General features: G+C 34.5%; 1 protein-coding gene across 2 annotated transcripts in view; it reads right to left on the minus strand.

The window, feature by feature from the left end:
* The window catches only part of TUSC3 (tumor suppressor candidate 3), a 185,050-nt gene that overhangs the window by 122,118 nt on the left and 40,050 nt on the right, over positions 1-22,882 (minus strand). For both annotated transcript variants that reach the window (XM_068532087.1, XM_068532086.1), the window contains exon 2: positions 448-617. In XM_068532087.1, the coding sequence (XP_068388188.1) occupies positions 448-617 (170 nt within the window). The remainder of the gene's footprint in view (positions 1-447; positions 618-22,882) is intronic.

The raw sequence follows: 22,882 nt of genomic DNA on the forward strand, positions 1-22,882 counted from the left end.
TATCATAGGAAGAAATTTCTCATCATTAGGGGTACTGAAAAGTAAACAGACTTCTTTGAGTATGTCCTCTTGATTAAACTATTTAATGAGAGTATGTTTAAGGGGGCTACTTCATTGCCCCTAAGATATATGTAGGTGACCTACAAGGCAATATTTGAACCAAATTCTATAACATATGTACCTTTACACAGGACATAAAGATAAAAAAATCTGTTTTATGATTACATGTGGATTGGTCAAGTAAATATTTTATACAATATAAAAATAGGAGCCTATCAAAGTCATTTCCTAGAAAACAATGACTTTGAGCTTACATTTAAATGCACATAATTATAGCTGACTACAACATTGAACAAGTGTTTAATTCTATTATATACATTTATCTTAACTCTAACAAACATATAATCATACAATAATAGTTTTTAATTTTTTAAATAAATACATTACCTGCACACAGAACACTGCCGCTGAGGTTGAAGAGCAGTGAACATAACAATCATAGAATAGTTTCGAGGTGGTGTCTTTATAAATTTTCGGAATTTGTCACCATTCATTCGGAAGATTGAGCGCCTGGAGCTCCATTCCATCAGCTGTTCTACTTTCTCAGCTAAAAGATTCTGCAATAAACATAGGAATTTAAATTTACACAGGGTTAAAATTCTTCAGTTTGTACTTCAAGTAAAAAGAATTACATGGGATTATATTTTACCTAAAATTCATTTCTGCTATAAGTTCTTGTTTTGGTGAACACAGTCATTGTTAACTGACCATATATGCATAAAAGATTTCATCTATTTTTCCTAACAATTGTAAAAGTTTATAAAAATAGATATCAAAAGTAAAATAGACGTTCACTTCCAGAAAGATGGAATAGATACACTTTTCCCTAATCCCCCACCAAATACAGCTAAAAACTCTGGTCATATGAAAGACAAGCATAAGAAGGCTCTGAAACGTGGAAAGAAGAAGGAAGGCTGGCTGGCGACCCCAAAATGAAGAGTGCCGTGGTGGTGAGTGCCCTGAGTTTTGTTTCAGCCTCACCCATCCCAGACTGGTAGCCAGAGACACTGGCAATCCAAGAACACCAATGGACGCAAACAAAAATAACCCCAAGAAAAGCCTGCTCTCTTTACCCAAAGGACAAAAAAGGGCGACCTAGTAAGACAAGAACTAACTGCTCTGGTCTAGCCAAACACCACAGACGAAACACTGCCCTTCCACCTCCTCCCTCGCTAGCAAGGGCGGAATGGGAGCCTCAACCCAACTCTAAATTCCCCTGCAAGCATCAACATGCAGACAGCTTTGAGAGACCTCATGAAGACAAAACTGAGCGAAAGACACGTATGCACAAAAGAGCACTGCATGATTCTACTTACGGTAAGATCAAAAACAGGAAAAAATCTACTGTGCTAAAAGTCAGGATAGTGGCTTACTGCAGCAGGCACTGGGATGGTGGGAGGCGTAGTGAGGCGAGATGGTACCATGGAGCTGGGGGCTAGGAAGATTCTCTTCCAGGGTGGGGTGACAGTGAAAGTAACACTCTAGCCTCTGTACAGAACGCTCTTAATCTTTAGATTGTCCATTTTACCTGAAAAAGTCTGAGAAGTAAAAAACTCTACAGGGTTGTATTCCTACAAGAAATTTGTTAGCCTTGGAAAATCGAGAAAGGATGAGTGGTCGGGAGAGAAAGGCTTCAACTGTGCCATTTAAGAAGGACTAAGGACCTAGGCACAGATGAAATCTTAATTGATGAGACATATGACACCTAGAGTTACACCTGAGCACACTAAGCACAGTCTAAGAGTCCTGTACGAAAAGAAAAAGGGCTGCGTTCTGGTCACTACACACGAAAGCTTGGACAAGACACTTCACCTCTCAGAACCTAGGGACTCGGGACTCATCTATTAACATCTGACCTTCCAATACATACCTAGATGATTTACTGAGAGATGATAGATAAAAACCTTTGTAAGTTATAAAGTACTATAAAATACAAGGCAGTATTGGTAGAAGTATTGTTTTCACTATTGTTAGATTAACAAAGGGTGATTTTACCACTATAGTCCTATATGTAGTCTACAATTCTTTTCCTGTCAAATTGCCTACATATTCTGAATATACATCAAAACACATGAGAACCACAGTTTTAATTCTGGCTATTACCGGAGAACTTGTGAAGAACATTATATTCAGATTAAATATTAGATGACAAAATATAATGAGATATTTTCAAATAAAAGTCTATCTTTCTCTAGTTACAGTCTCAGAATATTAAGTGCCTTAGACATGCTAAGCGCCATGCTATGGACATCACATATGCTATCTTATTAAACTCACATAGCAACCATAGCAGCACAGAGATAATAAGCTTAATCCACAGAGGATGAACCTGAAGTCTAAAGAACGGTAGCTCTCGCCACTGCCCTACCCTGAAGTGGTTTTACTTGCAACAGACTTTAAAAAGTACACCAGTTACCTTAAACCAGCAACTGACATCTCGAGTGAGCTCTCACTTTTACTCATCTGACAAGCCTCAAATCCCCCATTATTAGAGGAGAAGGTACTGCTGACCTATTGTTTGAGATAAAACACCTTACCATGGTAAGTGGTACAGAGATTTATTAGTTTGGGTTTTTTTTTTTTTTTAAAGAAACATTCTAATTTTAAAAAGGTGGTAAGTCAATAATTTCTATATGTGGAGAAAATATTCTTAGTAAACCAAATACATGTCTTTCCACGTGAAAAAAAACATAATCAGCAACAATTTCTGAAAATACTCAACTATATTAACAAATCAGGTCTAGAAACAAAAAAATAAAAAGGGAAAGGTATTGTAAAACACAGCAGTCATGCACCTTAAAGATCTGTAGTAATAACAACAATAGCTAGCACTTATTGTGTGCTTACTATGTGCTAGACACTGTATGAAATGCTTTTCTTATATAATGAATTCATCAATCCTCGTAACAATCCTATGATGGGGGTATCATTGACATTTCAAGTTTAGAGACAAGGAAACAGAGGCACCAAGACATCAAGTAACCTGTCCGAGATTATAAAGCTAGTAAATGGTAGAACTGGGGATTCCCAGTCTTATTCCAAAGTACATACTCTAAACCTCTATACACACTGCAGGATCTTACAGGCTTTAGAGGTTACAGAAAAATTCTTGCAACCAATAGCCTAATATTCAAATGAACACATTGCATTCAAAATAAAAATGTTAAGGGAATTCCCCGGTGGTCCAGTGGTTAGGATTCCACTCTCACTGCCAAGGGCCAGGGTTCAATCCCTGGTTAGGAAATTAAGATCCCATAAGCCATGCAGCGCAGCCAAAAAAAAAAAAATTAAGTAAGAGAGTCTACATAATGAAGAAGGGACACGACTACATAAGGAAAGAGAAACCTCATCGCATCTTGAACTAGTCACCTTTGCACAGAAAAAGAAATAATTGGTCTAGGAAAGTAGGTTTTTAGGGCATCATGGTTGATTCAAACTTTCAAGAGCGTTTGTTGTAAAGAAGGCTAAGCTACTTCTCAAAGGAAGATGTTACAAGGTGATGGAGTGGAAATATTCAGTAAGGAACAGAAATCGGATTAATGTGGATTCATGCTTTTAAAATCTACTAAGAAAGAATCACAGGTTGAGCTACAGTCCACAAATAGGGTTTATTCTACGTTGCATTTCTCTGTGACAGGCGTGTGATTTTCTTTAAGGAGAAGGTTGGGTGCATCTGTTCCGTCAAAGTATTTCCCTTGTCAGGGCCATTTGTACCCCTCTTTGTTGGGAACTTTTCTGCACGCTACAGTTTCCCTTGTCCAGGACTACTTTCAGGACTTCACCACCTTCTCTGTTTGTGTGTCCCTTTCGGTCTCTTGAAGAGAGTGACGCTCATGAATCTCTCTTCCCACTGGAGAATGAAACCTGAAAGAAAATCATGCCCAAGGGAATTTTGTGTAGTGAAGGGAGCATGGAAACATCCATAATGTGGAACATAGTGCAACCTTTAAAAATTGAAAAGGCACCATATGTTCATTTTAAAAATAGAAAAGAATTTGATGGCTCAAGTTTAAATGATGATTCTGTATTTACATGCAGTGTGACTTGACCAAATTATTTCTCTGAATCTCCTCTTCATCTATAAAATTGAAATAATATCTCACAAATTGGTAAAATTAAATGAGTTAATGTATGGAAAACTCCTAGCACAGCATCCAGAAAAGTACAGGCACTCAAATTCTGTTCCCTTCTCCTCGGGTTAATTTCTATCAGCAACCTCAATCAGGTTGCTAAAGGAATAACTACAGAGGGAATTTTTTTTTTAATCTTATTAGTACTTCAATCTCAGGAGTTACCAAATGTTTTCTGAGTACTTAGTACATAGCAAACATTGTGCTAAATTTCTAAACATGCATTGTGGATTACTAAATACATGACCAGCACTATGCTAAGTTTATGGAAAATGAAAGTACAACAGATCCTACTCTCAAGGCTTTATAGCAAATAAGCTCTAGCATTAAAAAATATACTTTGCTTATATTGATGTGTTATGGTTGTGGCTTTGCTGTTAAATAAATGGCTTAGTGCCAACTCAGGAAAGGATGGCACACAAGATCTTATTCCTGTGAACACTAACTGATTGGTAGCAGCTAATTTAAATTCAGTACAAAGCACAATTTTGAAATCCACACTGATAGTATCAGTAAAGAGGGTGTGAGCAGTTGAGTTTTGTCTGCTGCTGGCACAAGGCTGGGAAATAGAGACACAGATGCCATACATCTACCATTTCTAAAAGGAAAAAGAAATCTAAAACTTACAATCTTCAAGGAAGAAACCCTGTCCTTACCTGTTACCTTGTAAAAATCATGGGCCAGCAGGTCCCACATATTAATGAAGGTAAGATACTCAGTCACACTAACTATAGGTGCCCAGCCCTCTATTTTTATCTTAATGTTTTATAAAAACTGAATTGTAAGGCAATTCACTATTAATAAACAAACTGGCATAATCGACATATGCCAGTCCCCAACATATGACATTACTCAATTTTTTCTCAATTCATGTTTTTTTAACCAATTCATAACAAAAATACAAAGAAATGGTACATTTCACTAAACAACATGATGAAATTGTTCATTCCAAAGTGAAGCTTAAACAGGAAAAAAAAAATCTCACTAATACTTTTATACCCATATTTTTTTCCAGCATTTTATCCCTAGGTAAATTTTAATGATGACCAGATGCACCAAAACAGATATGTATGTGGTCTCTTGTCTTTAAAAACATCTGCCAGAGGGATAGCTATTCATGTGTCTGTTCTAGTCACCTACGTAGTATTTACACCTACATAGTATTTGTTCAGGTGCCATATACACTACTATATGTATAATATAGATAACTAATGAAAACCTGCTGTATAGCACAGGGAACTCTAAAAAAAGAAAAAGACAAATAAGTATTAGGATATAATGTACAACATGATAATATAATTAACACTGCTGTATGTTCTATATGTAAATTATTAAGAGAGTAAATCCTAAGAGTTCTCATCACAAGGAAAAAAACTTTTTTTTCTTTTATCTTGTATCTGTACGTGATGATGGATGTTCACTAGATTTACTGTGGTAATCATTTCATGATGCACATAAGTCAAATCATCATGCTGTGCACCTTAAACTTACGCAGTGCTATGTGTCAATTATCTCTCAATAAAAATGGAAGGAAAAAATAGCCACACTATAACTTGCTTACAGTAATTCACAGGACATAAATTTGGAATGAGAATAGAAGTACATGTTGAAGGTATCTCTTAGTGACACACAGAAACTTCATGACCCTTCTGTCCTTCCCTGTATTTTATAGAAAGTCTCTGAGAGGAAAAGAGAGCTGTACTTTTCACAACTTGAATATCCAAGAGGTTCAATCAAAGCCCACTGACAAGGCAAAGAGAAGCAGCCAGATGCATATTTTTGCATTTGGGAGAAAAGTTAGCTTCAATTTCTACAATTATTTGATCCCCAAAATCCTTACTCATTTTCTTAATATCATGCCATTCTTCTCAGATTTGAATAAAATATAAGGGGCAATGAATGCTTCCAGAAATCAAAATATCAGAGATTATACCACCCCATGTATTGATACATTACAAAGTGTTCACTAAAGATCACCAACAGCCTAAAGGGCACTCAGCCTTAAGACCACAGTGAGCTACACAATAAATAGGACAGATACACCATTTTTATCAAAAATAAAAAATGCATACAGTACACATGCCATAAAGAGGGCAAAGATTCAAACAAAGGGTTAGTTAAGAACTCGGCAAATCATGGTATCTCTGCAGGAAATGTAATCTACGCTCTACAGGAAAACCTCAACTATCATTACTTCAAAGGTGAAAAAGTGAGAGATTCAAAAATACATTAAATAAATCATACTGAGAGTTCCTTGATGTACTTAACATCAAGCTCTTTAAAATTAAAGAAAGAAATACTGGAAAACCCCAGACCAGTTCTTCCTCAGTGTAGATCCTAGAGAACCTGGCTGTGTGACTACAGAAAAGGGAACCCGGCCGGCTACCTAAGGCCAATACCAGCGCAGCTACAAGTTCATATGGGGGAGAGTGTTACGTAAGTTTTTAAGTCCAACATGTTAAAGATAGTATCTAATTCAAGTCAGATCTGAATGAGAAATGTGGAAATAAAGTTATTTGTGAAAACATTTTTTCAAATGTTCATGCTTTTTTAGAAAGGAGAGAAGTTCAATTGATGGTGCTTCAATATTCAATTAAGTGAACTTTTTCTAGAGACTCAGTAAAAATATTTCCAGTGACACTCTTTTAAGTAGTGACTTTATTAACCTGAACTCTCCCCAGAAAATTTCCCTAGGAAAAGATCCACAGTTCCATGATTTTGTATCCTTCAAAGCATCCTGAGCATGGCTAGCTCCTGATTGGCCCTGAAGCTCCCTCTTATATACACTGTGTGTCTACTGAATGGAATCTGTAAAATTTTTAAGCTATAAACTAAGAATCTATAATTTATTATTCCTATTCAAATGTAACTTTAAAAAAAAGGATTTCTAACTTCAGTTTATCATAGATTCTTTGCTCTATTTTTTCACTGCTTCGTAAGTGCAAAGAGTATTATAAAAGAAGCAACTGTTTCCTGAACTTGCATATTTATAGTATATATAATTGACATAACCATAAGAACTTGAGAATCACTGTGGTCAAATTTAAAATTAATAATTCAAGAACTTAATATCAATTTTAATTATTCTAGGATTTCCTAATTCACAAAAATAAAAGTAGTGCATTTACATAAACACATGAATATAAATTCTACAATGAAAAATATCAAAATGTTTCATTCCATGAGAAACTTAACTATCCCATGGCAGTAATAAACTTTAAGATTCCTAATGTTAAATGCCATTATACCTTAATTTTATTAGAGAAAACACACAGAAACTATCACACGGTGTTTTGAAATATTTTGTATTTGATACTAGTAGTAGTAACAACACTAGATTAATGAATGTATGGAATTATATAAATTCAGGTATACTAGGAAATACATCCATCCCCAAAAAGTAAGGCCCTACACAAAAACATTGATACAAAATAATAAATTATTATCAGTGTGATGTAATCACATCTACTTTAACATACCCTAAAAAATAATTCCAAAGGAAAAAATCTGAACATAGTTATGTGATTAACATCAATAAAAATAAAAAAGCCAGGAAATAAAGAGCATATTAAAACAATGAAATATTAGGGACTAGAATAATATATATGTGGTCTGTAACAAGTGAAAAAATTCTATTATAACATTAAGTGGAAAGATAGAAGGCAAAGTTTATACTAACTACAACTAAATAACTACTGACTATCTACAGATAAATAAAGTCATGTAAATAGTCAAAAACTGTCTTTTTTAGAATTGGGAGTGATTCTGTTTTATTTTTTACTATAAAGTGAACACAGTTTGGTTTGGGAGGAGGTTTTCTTAAACTCACGTGGGTTGTCTTTGTGACCTTTTCACTGTACAACTGCTGAAGTACAATACTCTCCTGTCAAGAGACAGCGTCATTAGAATGGGGACCATGATGTTTTCACTTGAAGGATCAAAACATGAAGTCATTTTAATAAGGAACAATCATGACATGGGCTAAATGAGCATCCCATTTTTATTCCACTATTGCATTAGTTTCTGAGACCTTCTTTCCTGAACTCCTTCATATCCTTCTATTAGACATTTATTCTTGTATAAATATCCCACTGTAAAACAGGCGCCAGATACAAAGAATAAGAGTAGCTGTATGAGCAGAGAAGAAAATCAACTTGAGGATTTATAGAGCCATCGGGCCTTACTGCCTCAAGAGCAAGGATCCAGGCAGGATGGTCACTACCAGCATCAACGAGTATAGCAGATGCCCTATTATAATAATGCATTATATCATAAAATAACCTGCACTGTTCTAGAAGTGGTTGTATACAACTCTTCACTATTAAGAGCAACATACTATGTGTTACAGCTGAAGAAAAGTTTTATTACAAGAATATGGAAAAATAAAAACATTATTCCATAAATTGCAAGATGAAGAGACAACTTTTTTCAACAGGTTTATTCTTGAGTCATATAAATTTTTGATAGTAAAATTTGTGATGGTAAAATTATTAAAACCAAGAAAAATTAAATAGAATCCAACAGAAAGCAAGTCAAGAGGAAATCAAAGCTTTAAATGTACTTTAAAGCTTTCCAATACCTTTTTCATTAACCTAAGTAGAATTTCATCTACCAAATTACTTCCAAATGGCAGGAGCAAGCCAAGTTTTTGGATAGAACAAAAGATCTGGTTTGGTTATTTCATATAAACGGTATACTATCAAAATTATCACAGCTACCTACTAACCGAAATCTGTATTATTAGCAGAGACCCCAAAACTGGGGGCATTAAAACCTCCAAAGAAACTAATTACATGGGGCTTTACGTAGAAAACACTGAGTAGTATTAGAAACAATATTCTAACCTCACACCGTGCCTCCCTTTCCGGATAAGGGATACCTCTACTATCGTTCCATTTATCCCTATTATTATAGGGATAATAAAAGAACAATAGCATATTGAAATATATTATTTATTAAAAGTATAAAAATAATGTAAGGTAACAAACAAGTAAAAAATTAACGAATTCAGTACAAATTAGACCCAGTCACAGAGGTGGGGGGACTACTTGAGGATAAAATCCAACCAAGAGATACATCAAAATAAAGAACTCAGGAAAGGAGAAGCTATGGATAAAATCCAACCACAGGTGACTCAAAATGAAGAACTCAGGAAATAAACTATGGTAAAAGACTAAATGTTGACTATAGTGTTTAATTTATTAAATACAAATACACTTAAGTATAAAACTAAGAATAATAAACAACTCCAGCAATTACTGTTATAGACAGTCTGATCATCTTCATTTGCCTAGGAGGACCCAAACTGTACTCGCTGTCCCTGCGTAATCATGAACAGTAGTACCTCCTCTCTCTCTCACAAATACCCTTGTCTGGATAAGTTATATGGTCGCTCAAGATTTATAACACTTGCATTACGTTTCAAAATTAAACAAAGTAATTTATCAAATATTTGGAGACAGGAAAGGGAATTTGGGAAGGAATGTAAGAGTACAAAGTTTCTACATCTTCTATAGCACACAGTTAATCAATATAGACTTTAATTAAAACACAGTACTATTTAAAATAGTAGTTAATTTATGCATGTAGAAGGAAAGAAGGATACTTATTTCTGCAACTTTAAAAAGGTGGACGATAAATGATAGCATTGGACACATGATAAAGCAAGCACAGTAAAATGCTGACTGTAAAATCTGGGTGGTGGGTATTTTTGAGTATTCACTGCAAAATTCTTTCAACTTTTATAAAGGTTTGAAAATACTCATAATAAAATGTTGGAGGAAAATGAAATTCATCCAACATTAATGACAGTTGTTTTTAGGTGGTTAAATTGTTTTGTGAAATTTTTTTGCTCTCATCTGTGAACATTTCTATTTTGCCTTTTGTTACAGGGTATTATTTTACAAATGTCATTTTATAACCACAATGCTAGTTCTTTAAATAGTTGCCTATTATTAGCTACTTATCAGTTTCTACCACTAAATTATTAAAATAAAGCCCAGAACTTAAAGCCCAGAACTGTGTCTCATTCATCGTGTCCCCCATGCCCAGTCTGATGCCTGCCTCATAGATAAATACTTGCATAACTTAAGTAATGGAACAATTTACTGGAAATGCAGAAACAGAATTAACATAGCTCTCTCATGGCTAACATAGTCCTTGGTCCAGACACTCTTTCCCCATCCCCTTGTGGCAGGAGAATTACTCTTTTAAAAACATTTGCTATTATGATCAGAGACAGCAGCTCAAGATGAAAGCTGATCATTAAAACTTGGAAGTGGTATGTACATAAGGTTCCATATGTTTAATGGTAATATTCATTTGGTAAAAATACTATGAAAACATTTTGTTTCCACTTCACATATGAATATAATATGTTATATTAAAAACATCACTGTAAAATATTAAGGTAAACAATACGGATATACATTGGTACAATCTTTCATGGTCACACTAATAACACATATAAAATTTTAAAGTATGTACTGTTCAGTACAGCAATACCATTTCTAGGGATTTATCTTAAAGAAAGAATCAGACAAGGCACACATGTTTATTCAAAAGGATACTCACTGCAGCACTGTTTATAATTGCAAGTATTTGGAAATAATATGTGTACTCATAAAAAGGAGATTGGTTAGATCATAATATGGTATGAAATGGAATGTATTATAGTCATTAACAAGATGAGACAAACTTACTAAAGGGATAGTCACAACTTACCTTTAAGTAAATCCAAAAGCACTACTTATCACAACACTACGTAAAGAACTATTTCATATTTTAAAAATAAACGTGTGCTATTCACTCATTAACTTATTTTACATACATGCTAAATATCTTAAAGGATATATAGTGAATTGATAATGGTTTATTTCTAGAGGTGAAGATTACAGGGGTGTATTTATTCTACTTTATTAGTTTCTATGTTATTTGAAACGTTTACCTGTATTACTTTATAAACAATAAAACAACAGTTACTGCCAATTGGAAAGAGACAGTGAAAGAGATATCCAAAAAAGAATAGTTAAAAGACAAGAAATTCTGATTTCTCCTGGAAGAAATGTGTAACACAGCCAGGGACTGCCTCGGTTGCCCTGTGCATCTCTGCAGTTCCTTACCAACCTTCCTATCTATGGACTGAGTCCACGCTCTTGGAAGCTATGTTCATTTCACTTCAATCTAATCCTTACTTTCTGGTCAGGTTGGTATTTGAGAAAATGAAGACGTTTCATCATATTCTAACTTGTGCAGTTACCACTACATTCATCCTTACTGACGAACACCTTAGTTCATTTCAGTGAAAATGACCTGGCGTATTTACCAAAAGTTCTTCTTCAATAACCAGGATTTTATGTATCTCTTTACTAAGAAAGTGAAGAAAGCAATCCCAGGTATTTCAGATCTAATTTAGTGAACCATTAGAGAGAAGAGATACAAGACACCAATATAAGCCCAACAAATAACACCATTTTCCTGGGTCTAGTAAGATAAAATTTTGAGCTTTTCTGGTGATAAACATGCCAGAAATGGACAAATTTAGGGCTATTAAGTTATTGCAGAGTAACACAGTCCTAACCACACTGACTGAGTTTCCATTCTGCTACCATAAACATCAACTGCTATTTAAAGGCTTACTTTTACAATCTAAATAGAAAAGCAAAAAGCAAATACTTGCATTAGTCACAAAATATCAATAGTACAATTATGTACAGGAATAAGCTATATGTACCTGAAGCAAATGAAAGAAGTTAATCCCCTTTCACCTAATCTGTCTGTACCACTTCTTTTTTTATTACAATGTTTATTTATAATCACTATAATAAAATATTTCATCATAATCATTATTTTAAAATGTTTGAGAACTGTTTTAATTCTGAAAAGTACAAAGAATAACAAAGCAAACACCTATGTACCCACAATCTATAACTGATTATTATTGAGTAAGTTTGAGATTCTTTTTTAACATAAACATTTAAAACATTGCAGGTATATCTGAACTCTTTATCCCATCTTATTCTCCTCTCTCCCATTTAGGCAAAAGTATTATTTCTTTTAAATCTATCTTTATTATCTACAGAGACACACACAAAAACAGGTACATAAAATCATCAGCGATATGCAATATAGTTTTATATGTTTTTTAAATTAGCATAATATTCTTTTCTAATTTCATACTGAAACTTTTAAGTCGAAGTTTTGTTTTAAAAACCTATGCCTGTTGACCCATACAGGTATAATCTATTTATTTCCATTGCTGGAGAGCATTTATAAGAATTCTAACCATTTATAAGATTTTAAAAAATTCTTATAAACAATGAGCACTGTTCATGGTTTATAGACACTCTCTGCAAGAGTTCTTAAACTGGGTCTCCACTGCTTCCATGATTAGAATTGGAAAGGAACTTGGAAAGGACGGAAAACATGTCTTCATTTTCACAAATCTCTAACTAAAATTTACGATTTCAATTACAAATGGAGACAACAAACACCACAGAATTAACAGTATCTGTGACTTTGTAACCAATAAAAATCAGGAGTATTCTCCTCTTCCATTCTACTTGTTGCTGATAGCTCTAGATATTGTTTATACTCCTCACTACTTTGAACTCAGTTATAAGACCTGTCATTAGATTCTTGTTATAAAATGACTTCACAAAAAAACAAACATTATTGCATCACATTTATATTTTGATAACAGTATTTCAATGAGGTTATTGTCTTTTGTATGTCTACGTATTTTATTCATTTAAAAATTATTCTGCAAAGAAGTGCATAGACTTTACCAGACTGTCAAATTCGCCCACAGTACATAAAAAAGGTAGTAACCAATCGTAAGGCATTGCCAAATGGCTTATCCAAACTAATTATGCCAATTTAGACAATGTATGAGTTCCTATTTTCCCACATCTTTATCAACCCTACAACTGTCAGACTTCTAAAAATTTCTTCCAGGCTGATGAGTAACAAATAGCATCTCAGTATTCTTGTAATTTTCATATCCATGATGATCAATGATATTATATGCATTTTAATATTTTAATATGTTTACTAACCACTCAGGTTTCCTCTATGAACTGCCTTTATGTGTATTGTTGCAAAGATGAGGCAATTTGCAGGAGACCACAGAGATAGCTACTTGTGCTGACTGACTGCAAACTCTACACTGCAAATCAGAGACACTGTATCACCTCCTCATTCTACCACGGGAAACTGCCTCTAATAAGCTCAACAATACTTTTAACAAGTGAGTGTAAAATGTGAAGCTGTAAAAACTACAGTCCATTTGACAAATTGCGGGGAAATAAAACCTAGTAAATATTTTTCATCATATCTGTATTAAAGTTCATTTAATGGAGATTTCTTCCCAGAGAAATCAAATTTTATCATGTATTCCACACAGACTCCACAGGAGATAAGTCATTCTGTGTAAACAGCAGGCAACAAAACAATAAAATTACTAGTAAATGAAGTCCCATATAATCCAAATTGTTATGTAAAAGTAAATACTGATACTGCATTTCAGTTAATTCTGGAAACTACAAAACAAACCACAATAAAAATAACCTATCATTGAATAAATTCTCATAAAGTATATGCAAACAAAGCAAATATATTCATAAAAACTGGTATGAAGCAAGCCACAAAATGCAATTCCTATAAGGTTGCAGGTAGTCACAGTGCGTGTAGAAAAACAAATTTTTTCAGAGAGAAAAACTGGCCCAAAGCATACGTCAACGTAATAAATTGAAAGAATTCCAACATTATGTTCACACGTGTATTAAAATCAAATGTTTCAGTTAGTATAATGTGTATCACAGCTGAAAAAAATATAAATGAATCCTAAAAGAAATTCATACTTTAATGACTGGATCTAGAAATATGAGTAAGTTTTTATCTTCAAATCTAGAAAAATCATTCCCAAGGTCTCAAAAGCCATCATTCCTTCAGAAATTCAGGCAATCTCTTCATCAGGAACCTTAACTCCATTAGAACCATCACCACTATCTTCAAAATACCACTCTGCACCTCTCTACTTCCTTCATAAAGTCTCCTCAGACTTAGCTTGAAGCTAACATTAAAGCAATGCCCCCCACTGCTACAGAACCACAGGTTTTATAAGTGGACAATAATAAATTTAAAGAGAAAGTACACCTGTAACTTATGTAATATTGTACATCAACTATACTTCAATTAAAAAAAAAAAAAAGTTCAATGGACAAAATTAAAAAAAAATAAAATAAAATAAAGAGGAAGTATTGAGTTTAAATCTAAATTGTCACGGAAGCAACCCAAGTTCTAGTTCTGATGAGTTGTGTGGCCTGTGGCTTATTTTTAAAAAAAACCAAAAACTTCATAGAATGGGACCACAGCCTCGCTCTAAAGTGTTGGGTTACCAGGCTCCACCACTAGGTGGGAGTATCACCACTACGGGCTTTCTTGCTCAGCGGGCTAGCATCTCTCCCCAGATGCCTTCAATCTACTAACCTCTTACTCTAAGCACTTAGACCTTCCACCCCTACTATGAGTATACATTGGTCAGAGAATACTTTGGGGAAACATTTGTGTGTTGTTTTTTTGGGGGGGACTGGGGGTAATACATTTTATACACTTACAAATATAAAGTAGACAGCCACTATAATTAATGAATAAATACAAATACTGCTTATTAAAATAGTCCTCTGAAATAGATTAAGACCTCATCCTCATAAGAGTATTTCAGTTAATGAACCCACTTTAGGCCTGCTACCCATGGATACCATGGGAACAAATCCACTAATGACCTCCTACAAAGTTAACCTATAATTTAGAATTCTGTAGTGTTACAGACTTGTAATTTTAATTACTTCTCTTGATTTCAGTAAACCTGTTTTCCCTGCTGAAATGGGGAAAAAAAGGTATTTCCACTAAACACATAAGGTATTTAACACAGTGCCACACACATAAACTCTCAATATGAATAATTATTAAGAAATTCAGATTAGTCATTGCTATTGTTGTGAAGCAATTTCCCATTGATATTCCATTTATCTAATCTACCAGGGACACAGTTCCTTTATTAGCCAGTTCAACAATGCTAACAAACACTAAAAAATTTCAGAATCTGTAATATATAGCAGGTAGCTGAACCCTCATAGAGAAGGTTCAAGAATGTGATTTCAGTTCTTAAATAGCAAAACAATATCCCATACCTCATATCTCACAACCGTTGCTGAGTCACCTCCTCAAATATTCATGTATGATTTTATCCCTCTCTCCTAACTGCCTATCCAATTCGTTTTAAACTGTAATCCATTAAGATAAAACAAACAGAAATAAAATAATACCTTCTATATGTCTAACAAACTTAAGAGTACGAAAAACAATAAAAATTAAGGAAAACAAATTTATACACAAAATAAACTATAAGAATCATTATCCACCTCTAATTCTCCTTAAAGTTAATTATTAATAACATTCTTTTTATATTCTCTAGGGCTACCTAAATCCTAATCAAACTTGCTTATCCTAAATACAAGGATTTTTTCCCTAATTCAATCATTCAACATTTTTCTTAAATACTATTACTACAGCAATATTATTTTCTTTTACTTTCATTGCAGATGTCAGTGTTCCCCTCCCCCACTGCCAGTTAAATGTTCTTCCATGGACTAACTATAGTTTTCTTTTTTTTTTTAATTTAATTTTTATTTCATTTTAAAGTATAGTTTTCTTTTTTTAATTTTTATTTATTTCTTTTAACATCTTTATTGGAGTATAATTGCTTTACAATGGTGTGTTAGTTTCTGCTTTATAACAAAGTGAATCAGCTATACACATACATATGTCCCCATATCTCCTCCCTCTTGCCTCTCCCTCCCACCCTCCCTATCCCACCCCTCTAGGTCATCACAAAGAACTGAGCTGATCTCCCTGTGCTATGCGGCTGCTTCCCACTAGCTATCTATTCTACATTTGGTAGTGTATATATGTCCATGACACTCTCTCACTTTGTCCCAGCTTAACTATAGTTTTCTAATAGCAAATATATTTAGACAACAAGTTAGAATTTTATAGCTCAAATGCTTACAAAACAATTTTTAAAACAAACACATTTGCAAGATGTATATATCCGCATAGATGTGTGAAATCTTGTCCTACCGTACTAAAACTATACATCTTTAAGAGGAAAGTCGGGGGCTTCCCTGGTAGCGCAGTGGTTGAGAATCTGCCTGCCAATGCAGGGAACATGGGTTCGAGCCCTGGTCTGGGAAGATCCCACATGCCACGGAGCAACTGGGCCCGTGAGCCACAATTACTGAGCCTGCGCGTCTGGAGCCTGTGCTCCGCAACAAGAGAGGCCGCGATGGTGAGAGGCCCGCGCACCACGATGAAGAGTGGTCCCCACTTGCCGCAACTAGGGAAAGCCCTCGCACAGAAACGAAGACTCAACACAGTCATAAATAAATAAATAAAAGAACGTGAATTTCTTTAAAAAAAAAAAAAAAAAAAAAAGAGGAAAGTCGGGACAGGGGACACGGGTTTGAGCCCTGGTCTGGGAAGATCCCACATGCCGCGGAGCAAGTAAGCCCGTGTGCCACAACTACTGAGCCCACATGCTGCAACTACTGAAACCTGCACGCCTAGAGCCTGTGCTACACAACAAGAGAAGTCACTGCAAAGAGAAGCCCACGCACCGCAACAAAGAGTAGCCCCTGGGCTTCCCTGGTGGCGCAGTGGTTGAGAGTCTGCCTGCTAATGCGGGGGACACGGGTTCGAGCCCTGGTCTGGGAAGATCCCACATGCCGCAGAGCAACTAGGCCCGTGAGTCACAATTACTGAGCCTGCGCATCTGGAGCCTGTGCTCCCAACAAGAGAGGCCACGATAATGAGAGGCCCGCGCACCGTGATGAAGAGTGGCCCCCACTTGCCGCAACTAGAGAAAACCCTCGCACAGAAATAAGACCCAACACAGCCATAAATAAATAAATAAATAAATAAATCCAAAGTAAAAAAAAAAAAAAAGCAAATCTCTTAAAAAAAAGAGTATTTTACTTTGAATTAAATGACTTTGAAAACCTTGCAAACCTATTTTAAAATATGGAAATAAAAGAGGATGGAAAATCTACTTCAGTACTTCTACTTATGGTCCAACGTGCAATGGAACAAAATATGTTAGTTTTGATTAACTATAAAATAGGGCAAAATTTATAACAAAATATCACATCTCTAGGTTGTAATAAACGTAAAGGTCCTCTAACTCAATCAAAATTTCAGTAAAAAAGGAATATTATCATGAACCTAAAACACATACAAGCAAGAAAAGCCAAAAGAAAAACTTTTTAATTAACATTTGGAGGGTTGCGGGGAGGGGATGAGGTTTTGATTATAATAACAAGAATTACATAAAATCTCAATTTATATTATACTCTCTGAATCCCCTCTTCAGAGTTATTCAACCAGAAACTCTTGAAGTTTGGAAATAGCTAGATGCTCACAGCAATTATCTTAAACCTAGAAAAAACAACAACCTTATATGAAAACTACTTCGAAACTATCAACGATGGGCCACAGTGTTTCATGCTCACACTTGTGTGTGTGTACATATATACATACATAAATGTTGATCAATAAACATTATTGAAATTATATATTATTATTGAAAACAATGTTCAGTATCAACAAAAGGTATTTCCCCCCCATTACCAAATTAAAATGTCAATTGCTTTAAAAATCTAGGTCATACTTATTTCTGACAAATGATAAAGTATGAAATAGATGGCAAGAAATTAGGATTTAGACATAAACTTTCAATACATGTCCTTAATTCCAATGTCAGATATCTGGTCTTCATTTTCCAAGAACACATTCATGAAAGTTTTTCTAACTGCTATCAGTCTAATTTCAATGTTCAATTTCAATTTTATAAGGCTTGATCATTTAAAGAAATAATTAGCAGAGAATTTTATTTAACTCAAAATTCACTGTGCTAAAGAGAATAATTTAAAGAAAAAAAGAAACATGAATTTATCCAGTAATACCAAGCATAGTGACGAACTCAAACTAGTCAGGAACCCAGCACCTAATTGGCTCAAGGACAGTACAAAGTTTACCTTCAAAAACAAGTTATCCAGATTATACGCAGACAAACCAAATGATATTGGTTCAGATCTCTTAGGCTCCAAGGGCCCCTGAGCCCCCGATATCAGTATAGACAACTCCTGGGCTGGATGAGAGAGACTTAAATTACCACCACTAAAATCTGCAGCAAATCTCTATTATTAAGTTAGCTCCTCTTCCCACTGTCATAATTCTGACCTTGAGCAAGGTGCTACCTCAACTCCGTATGTCACTTTTCATTATATTTCGGACCTCTTCCTACTGTGCTACCCCTGGTGATAGTCTCAGGCAACAATTATTTCTTCTGCTGAACTGAACCGAACTGATGCAGTTTCTCCTAGCCTTCCACAACTAATTACTTACTTTCAACTGCTGCTAACTGAGCAAGCTTTTAACTGGACTGTCAGCCCTGTCACCTACTGCACAGTCTCCATCACAACCTGTAGGCCAATTCACTGTGTTAAATTTAAAACTATCTTCTATTACTTGAAGTGATAATTGAGTATAATTAGAAGGTATTTATTTCATGAAACATTCAGGGACAGGAGAAAAAGAGTTATGAATAATAAAACTATGTTCAATCCCAATCATAAAACTATATCCACTCATTTAGAGTAATGTAAATCCTCCCAGTGCCCACACCCTATATCGCACTTTCATAATCTCTTTACAAGTCAATGAAATTTGGGATTTTATAGGGGAAATATAACTATAACTGATGTATGAAGATATTAGCATAACAGAATACATAAAATTAAGGTTACAATTTATAGGGCATATTAATTGAAGTGTCAATACTTTTTTAGCAAAACACTCTTAAAAACATGGTATATTATTATTCTTTCTGTAAGCAATTATGCAAATAAAATCAACTTCTAAAAAGGCATCTATTTTAGAAACTTCATCTCATTATTACAGATAGATTATATGCTCCCAATTAGAACATGTGACTATAAAATGGAAAGGAATACTTAGGTCTTTAAATGCCTTTTGTAAACTCCTTCTGAGAAAAGAAATGTTATGTTACCATAGGTGAGAGATTAGAAAACTGTCGAACTAAGTCTAGAGAATACTGGCTATCATCCTAGAGCTACTTTACACAGAACTTAAATTCAAAAGATCTTGAGAAATATATTAAAGATATACCCTTGAAACCTTTAATATTCAATTGGTCAAATTACAGTCATTCACTAAAATCACTAACTCTTTAAAGCATACCTTGAACTTATAACAGTGTCATTTTAATTCTTACAGCAAAGATAGGTAAAGTACAACTTGTAAGGATAAAAGAATTTAAGTCTACTTTGATTTCCATACACATACTAGAAAAGACCTCTACTTATTTTCGATAACTTTAGGGAAATATAAAGCTAAAATGAGTACAACATTGTACTGCACTCAGCTTAAAAATGACCAGCTCCCTTAAAAAGTTTCTCTTATCAACCTCACCATGCTTTTCAAAAAGCAACAACAAATGTAATACTTCCATCTCTGGCCAAGATAAGCCAACAGGGACTGTATTTACCCACCTACCTGAAACAAACAAAGGCAAACACATATATGAAACAACAGTTTCTAAGACACTGGACATCAAGAAATAAGACAGTGATACTTTGGGACAGGAAGCAAACAAGGTGAGCCCTATGACTATTCTACCACACTGCCCTGAAAGGGATCCAAGGCTGAGGCACATAGGTGGAGCTCAGGTGACTCCCTGACTTAAGGAGAAGGAGCTGAAAGTCCAGGTAACCAAGGCAGCTAGAATCACAGAATAGAGTACTAAAGAGAGCTGCAAAGAGAGAAACCTGGAGATCTACAGATGCCCCCCCCCTTAAGTATTCGGCTGAATGCTGATCAAAACTTGCATGTGAGGAAATTACCTGGAAAAAAGATCTATCTGAAAGGATAAAGAAAACAGTATGCAGCACTCACATGGGCCCAGAATAGTGCCTATTCCCACCAGCCAGACCGAAAAGCTCCGAATTCACAAGGCACTGGGTGGGGTACACAGAGGGTCTTGTCTTAGTAGTGAGGAATAATTATCCCTAAACTGAATGTTGTTCTGGTATTGCCTAATAAAACTTATAATCAAGACCCATAAGGATCAAAAACACTTGCATCCCAGAACAAAGCTCAATGATACTGATAGGAATACAAAAAAAACAGCATCCAATAAGGTAAAATTTTAAATGTCTAGAATCCAATCAAGTATTTCTAGGCATGCAAAAAAGCAGGAAAATACACTCTATAATTGGGAGAGAAATTAATCAAAACTGACCCAGAACTGACACAGATGTTAAAATTAGCACAAAAGCACATTACACTGTATTCAACATGCTCACAATGTTAGACGTGAAAGACCCAAACTGAACTTCTAGAGATGAAAACTACAATATCTGAGATGAAAAATACAATAGGTGGGATTAATGGCAGATTATACATGCAGAAGAAGATTACTGAACTTAAAGATGAAACAATAAAACTATCTAAAATGAAACAGAGAAAAGAAAATAACAAAGATTGTACAGAAAATCAGTGAGATGTGGGACAACTTTAAGTGGCCCAATAACTGTATAATAATAGTTTTAAGGATAAAAATATTTTTGAAGAAATAAATGGCTGAAATTTCCCAAGATTTGATGAAATCATGCATTCTAAGAAGTGCAAGATCACGTATGCACATATAAGAAGTGCAACGAATCCCAAACACAAGAAACCAAGAAAATTACACCAAAGCGCAGCACAAATTTCTCAAAACCAGTATCAGAGAGAAAATCTTAAAAATAGCCAGAGAAAAAGAAAGGCACATTAGATACAGAGGCACAAAGATAAGGATGACAGCAGATTTCTGTTTGGAAACAATGCCAGTGAGAAAACAACAGAGTGACATCTCTAAAGTACTGACACAATATATATAATCATCCAAAATGTTTCTTATATACAGATCTTATAATAAGTCCCAAAGTCTTTGTGCCAAATTTCCCAAATCAGGAAATTTTATGGCTCTAAAATGAAGCTCACTATTAAAAAAATGTTTTCAGGTTTGTTGCCCTTCATTCCTCAAACTTATCTTTAACATGTTAGTCAATAAACACACATCAACTCTGATTCTGAAGTAAATACCATTAGCACAAAAATAGCATGTTAACATTCATACCTTTCAAGAATAACGTATCACAAAAGTGTGACCCTGCATACCAGCATAGCTATTTAGGGCTTTGATTTCTTGAGTTTCTCTTACCTGAGTACATGAAAGGACTGAAAATAAACAAATGCCTTGATTTTGGGGAATTTAAAAAGGGCTTTCTCATGTCGGGACACCTGGATTCAGAACATTATATTAAAATATATGTACATGTAACCAATGATTATTGTATTTTCATAAGTCACTTTAACAATCAAAAGTTCTTCAGCGAGTGCCTTCAATGGATACAATACTATACTATGCCAAATTCTGGAAGTTAAAAAATTAGATACAGTTTCTGGCCTCAGGAATCATACAAGTTGGGGAGAAAAAAACATACATGTACAAAACATCTCATAACATAGTACTATTAGCACATGACAAAGTTAGTGATATTGAATAATGAAAAGAAGAAGATCAATATTGGCTATACTAGTAAGGGACAACTTCATAGAGTAGTTTAATGCTTTCACTACGTCTTCAGAATTGGTAACATTTTGACTGATGGAGAAGAAAAGAAAAAGAGACAGCAGTCATTAAAAGGCAAGGATGAGAACAGAAAAGGAGGGACTGAATAATGATAACCAGTAGTGCACAGGGCATAAAGAATAAAAGGATGAAAAGGATCTTGGGTACAGAAAGAAGGAAACCAATGAAAAGCAACAGAGTGACTTCAGTACAATGGTGGAAACTGAGGAAAGACTGCAAGAAGTTAGGAAGGTATGGGTAGTAGAGCTACGGTAAAAAAAAAAAAAAAAAAAAAGAAAAAGAAAAATCTAACCACAGGAATTGTAACTGTATTATTAAATTAACCTTTGGGAACAACAGCTGGCAAATCATAACTCAAGTGGATTTTGGTTTTAAACAAATAATGAAACTCAAAGAGCAGATGATAATGTATACATGACTATTAATAACTTTAGAAAATATCTCTATGGAAGTATATAATAATGCTCTGGCCATGCTACTGGCCCGGTGAAAATGTAGTTTACACCATTTTAATAAACGATAAACATTGTTTAAAAGCACATTAATACATAACGAATAGTTTCTGTTAATATTATCTATAGGCTAATAAATCCCAAAATGTTCATATCTCCGAGTCTGACCTTTCCTCAAACTCCAAACTCATAAAAATTGAGGCACACTAAAAGTTGAGTTCATTTCAGCAAAACTCAATTTGTTTTTCTCATATTGAGTTGTATGAGCTGTCAATATACTTTGGATGTTAACCCTTTAAAGGTCACACCATTTGAAAATATTTTCTCTCGTTTCAGAAGGTTATCTTTTCATTTTGTTGATGGTTTCCTTTGCTGTACAAACGCTTTAAATTAAGTCTCATATGTTTATTTTTGCTTCTGTTTCCTTGCTACAATTTATGTTGAAGAGTGTTCTATGTTTTCTTTTA

This window comes from Eschrichtius robustus, chromosome 21 (genome assembly GCF_028021215.1).
Source record: "Eschrichtius robustus isolate mEscRob2 chromosome 21, mEscRob2.pri, whole genome shotgun sequence".
Taxonomy (NCBI): domain Eukaryota; kingdom Metazoa; phylum Chordata; class Mammalia; order Artiodactyla; family Eschrichtiidae; genus Eschrichtius; species Eschrichtius robustus.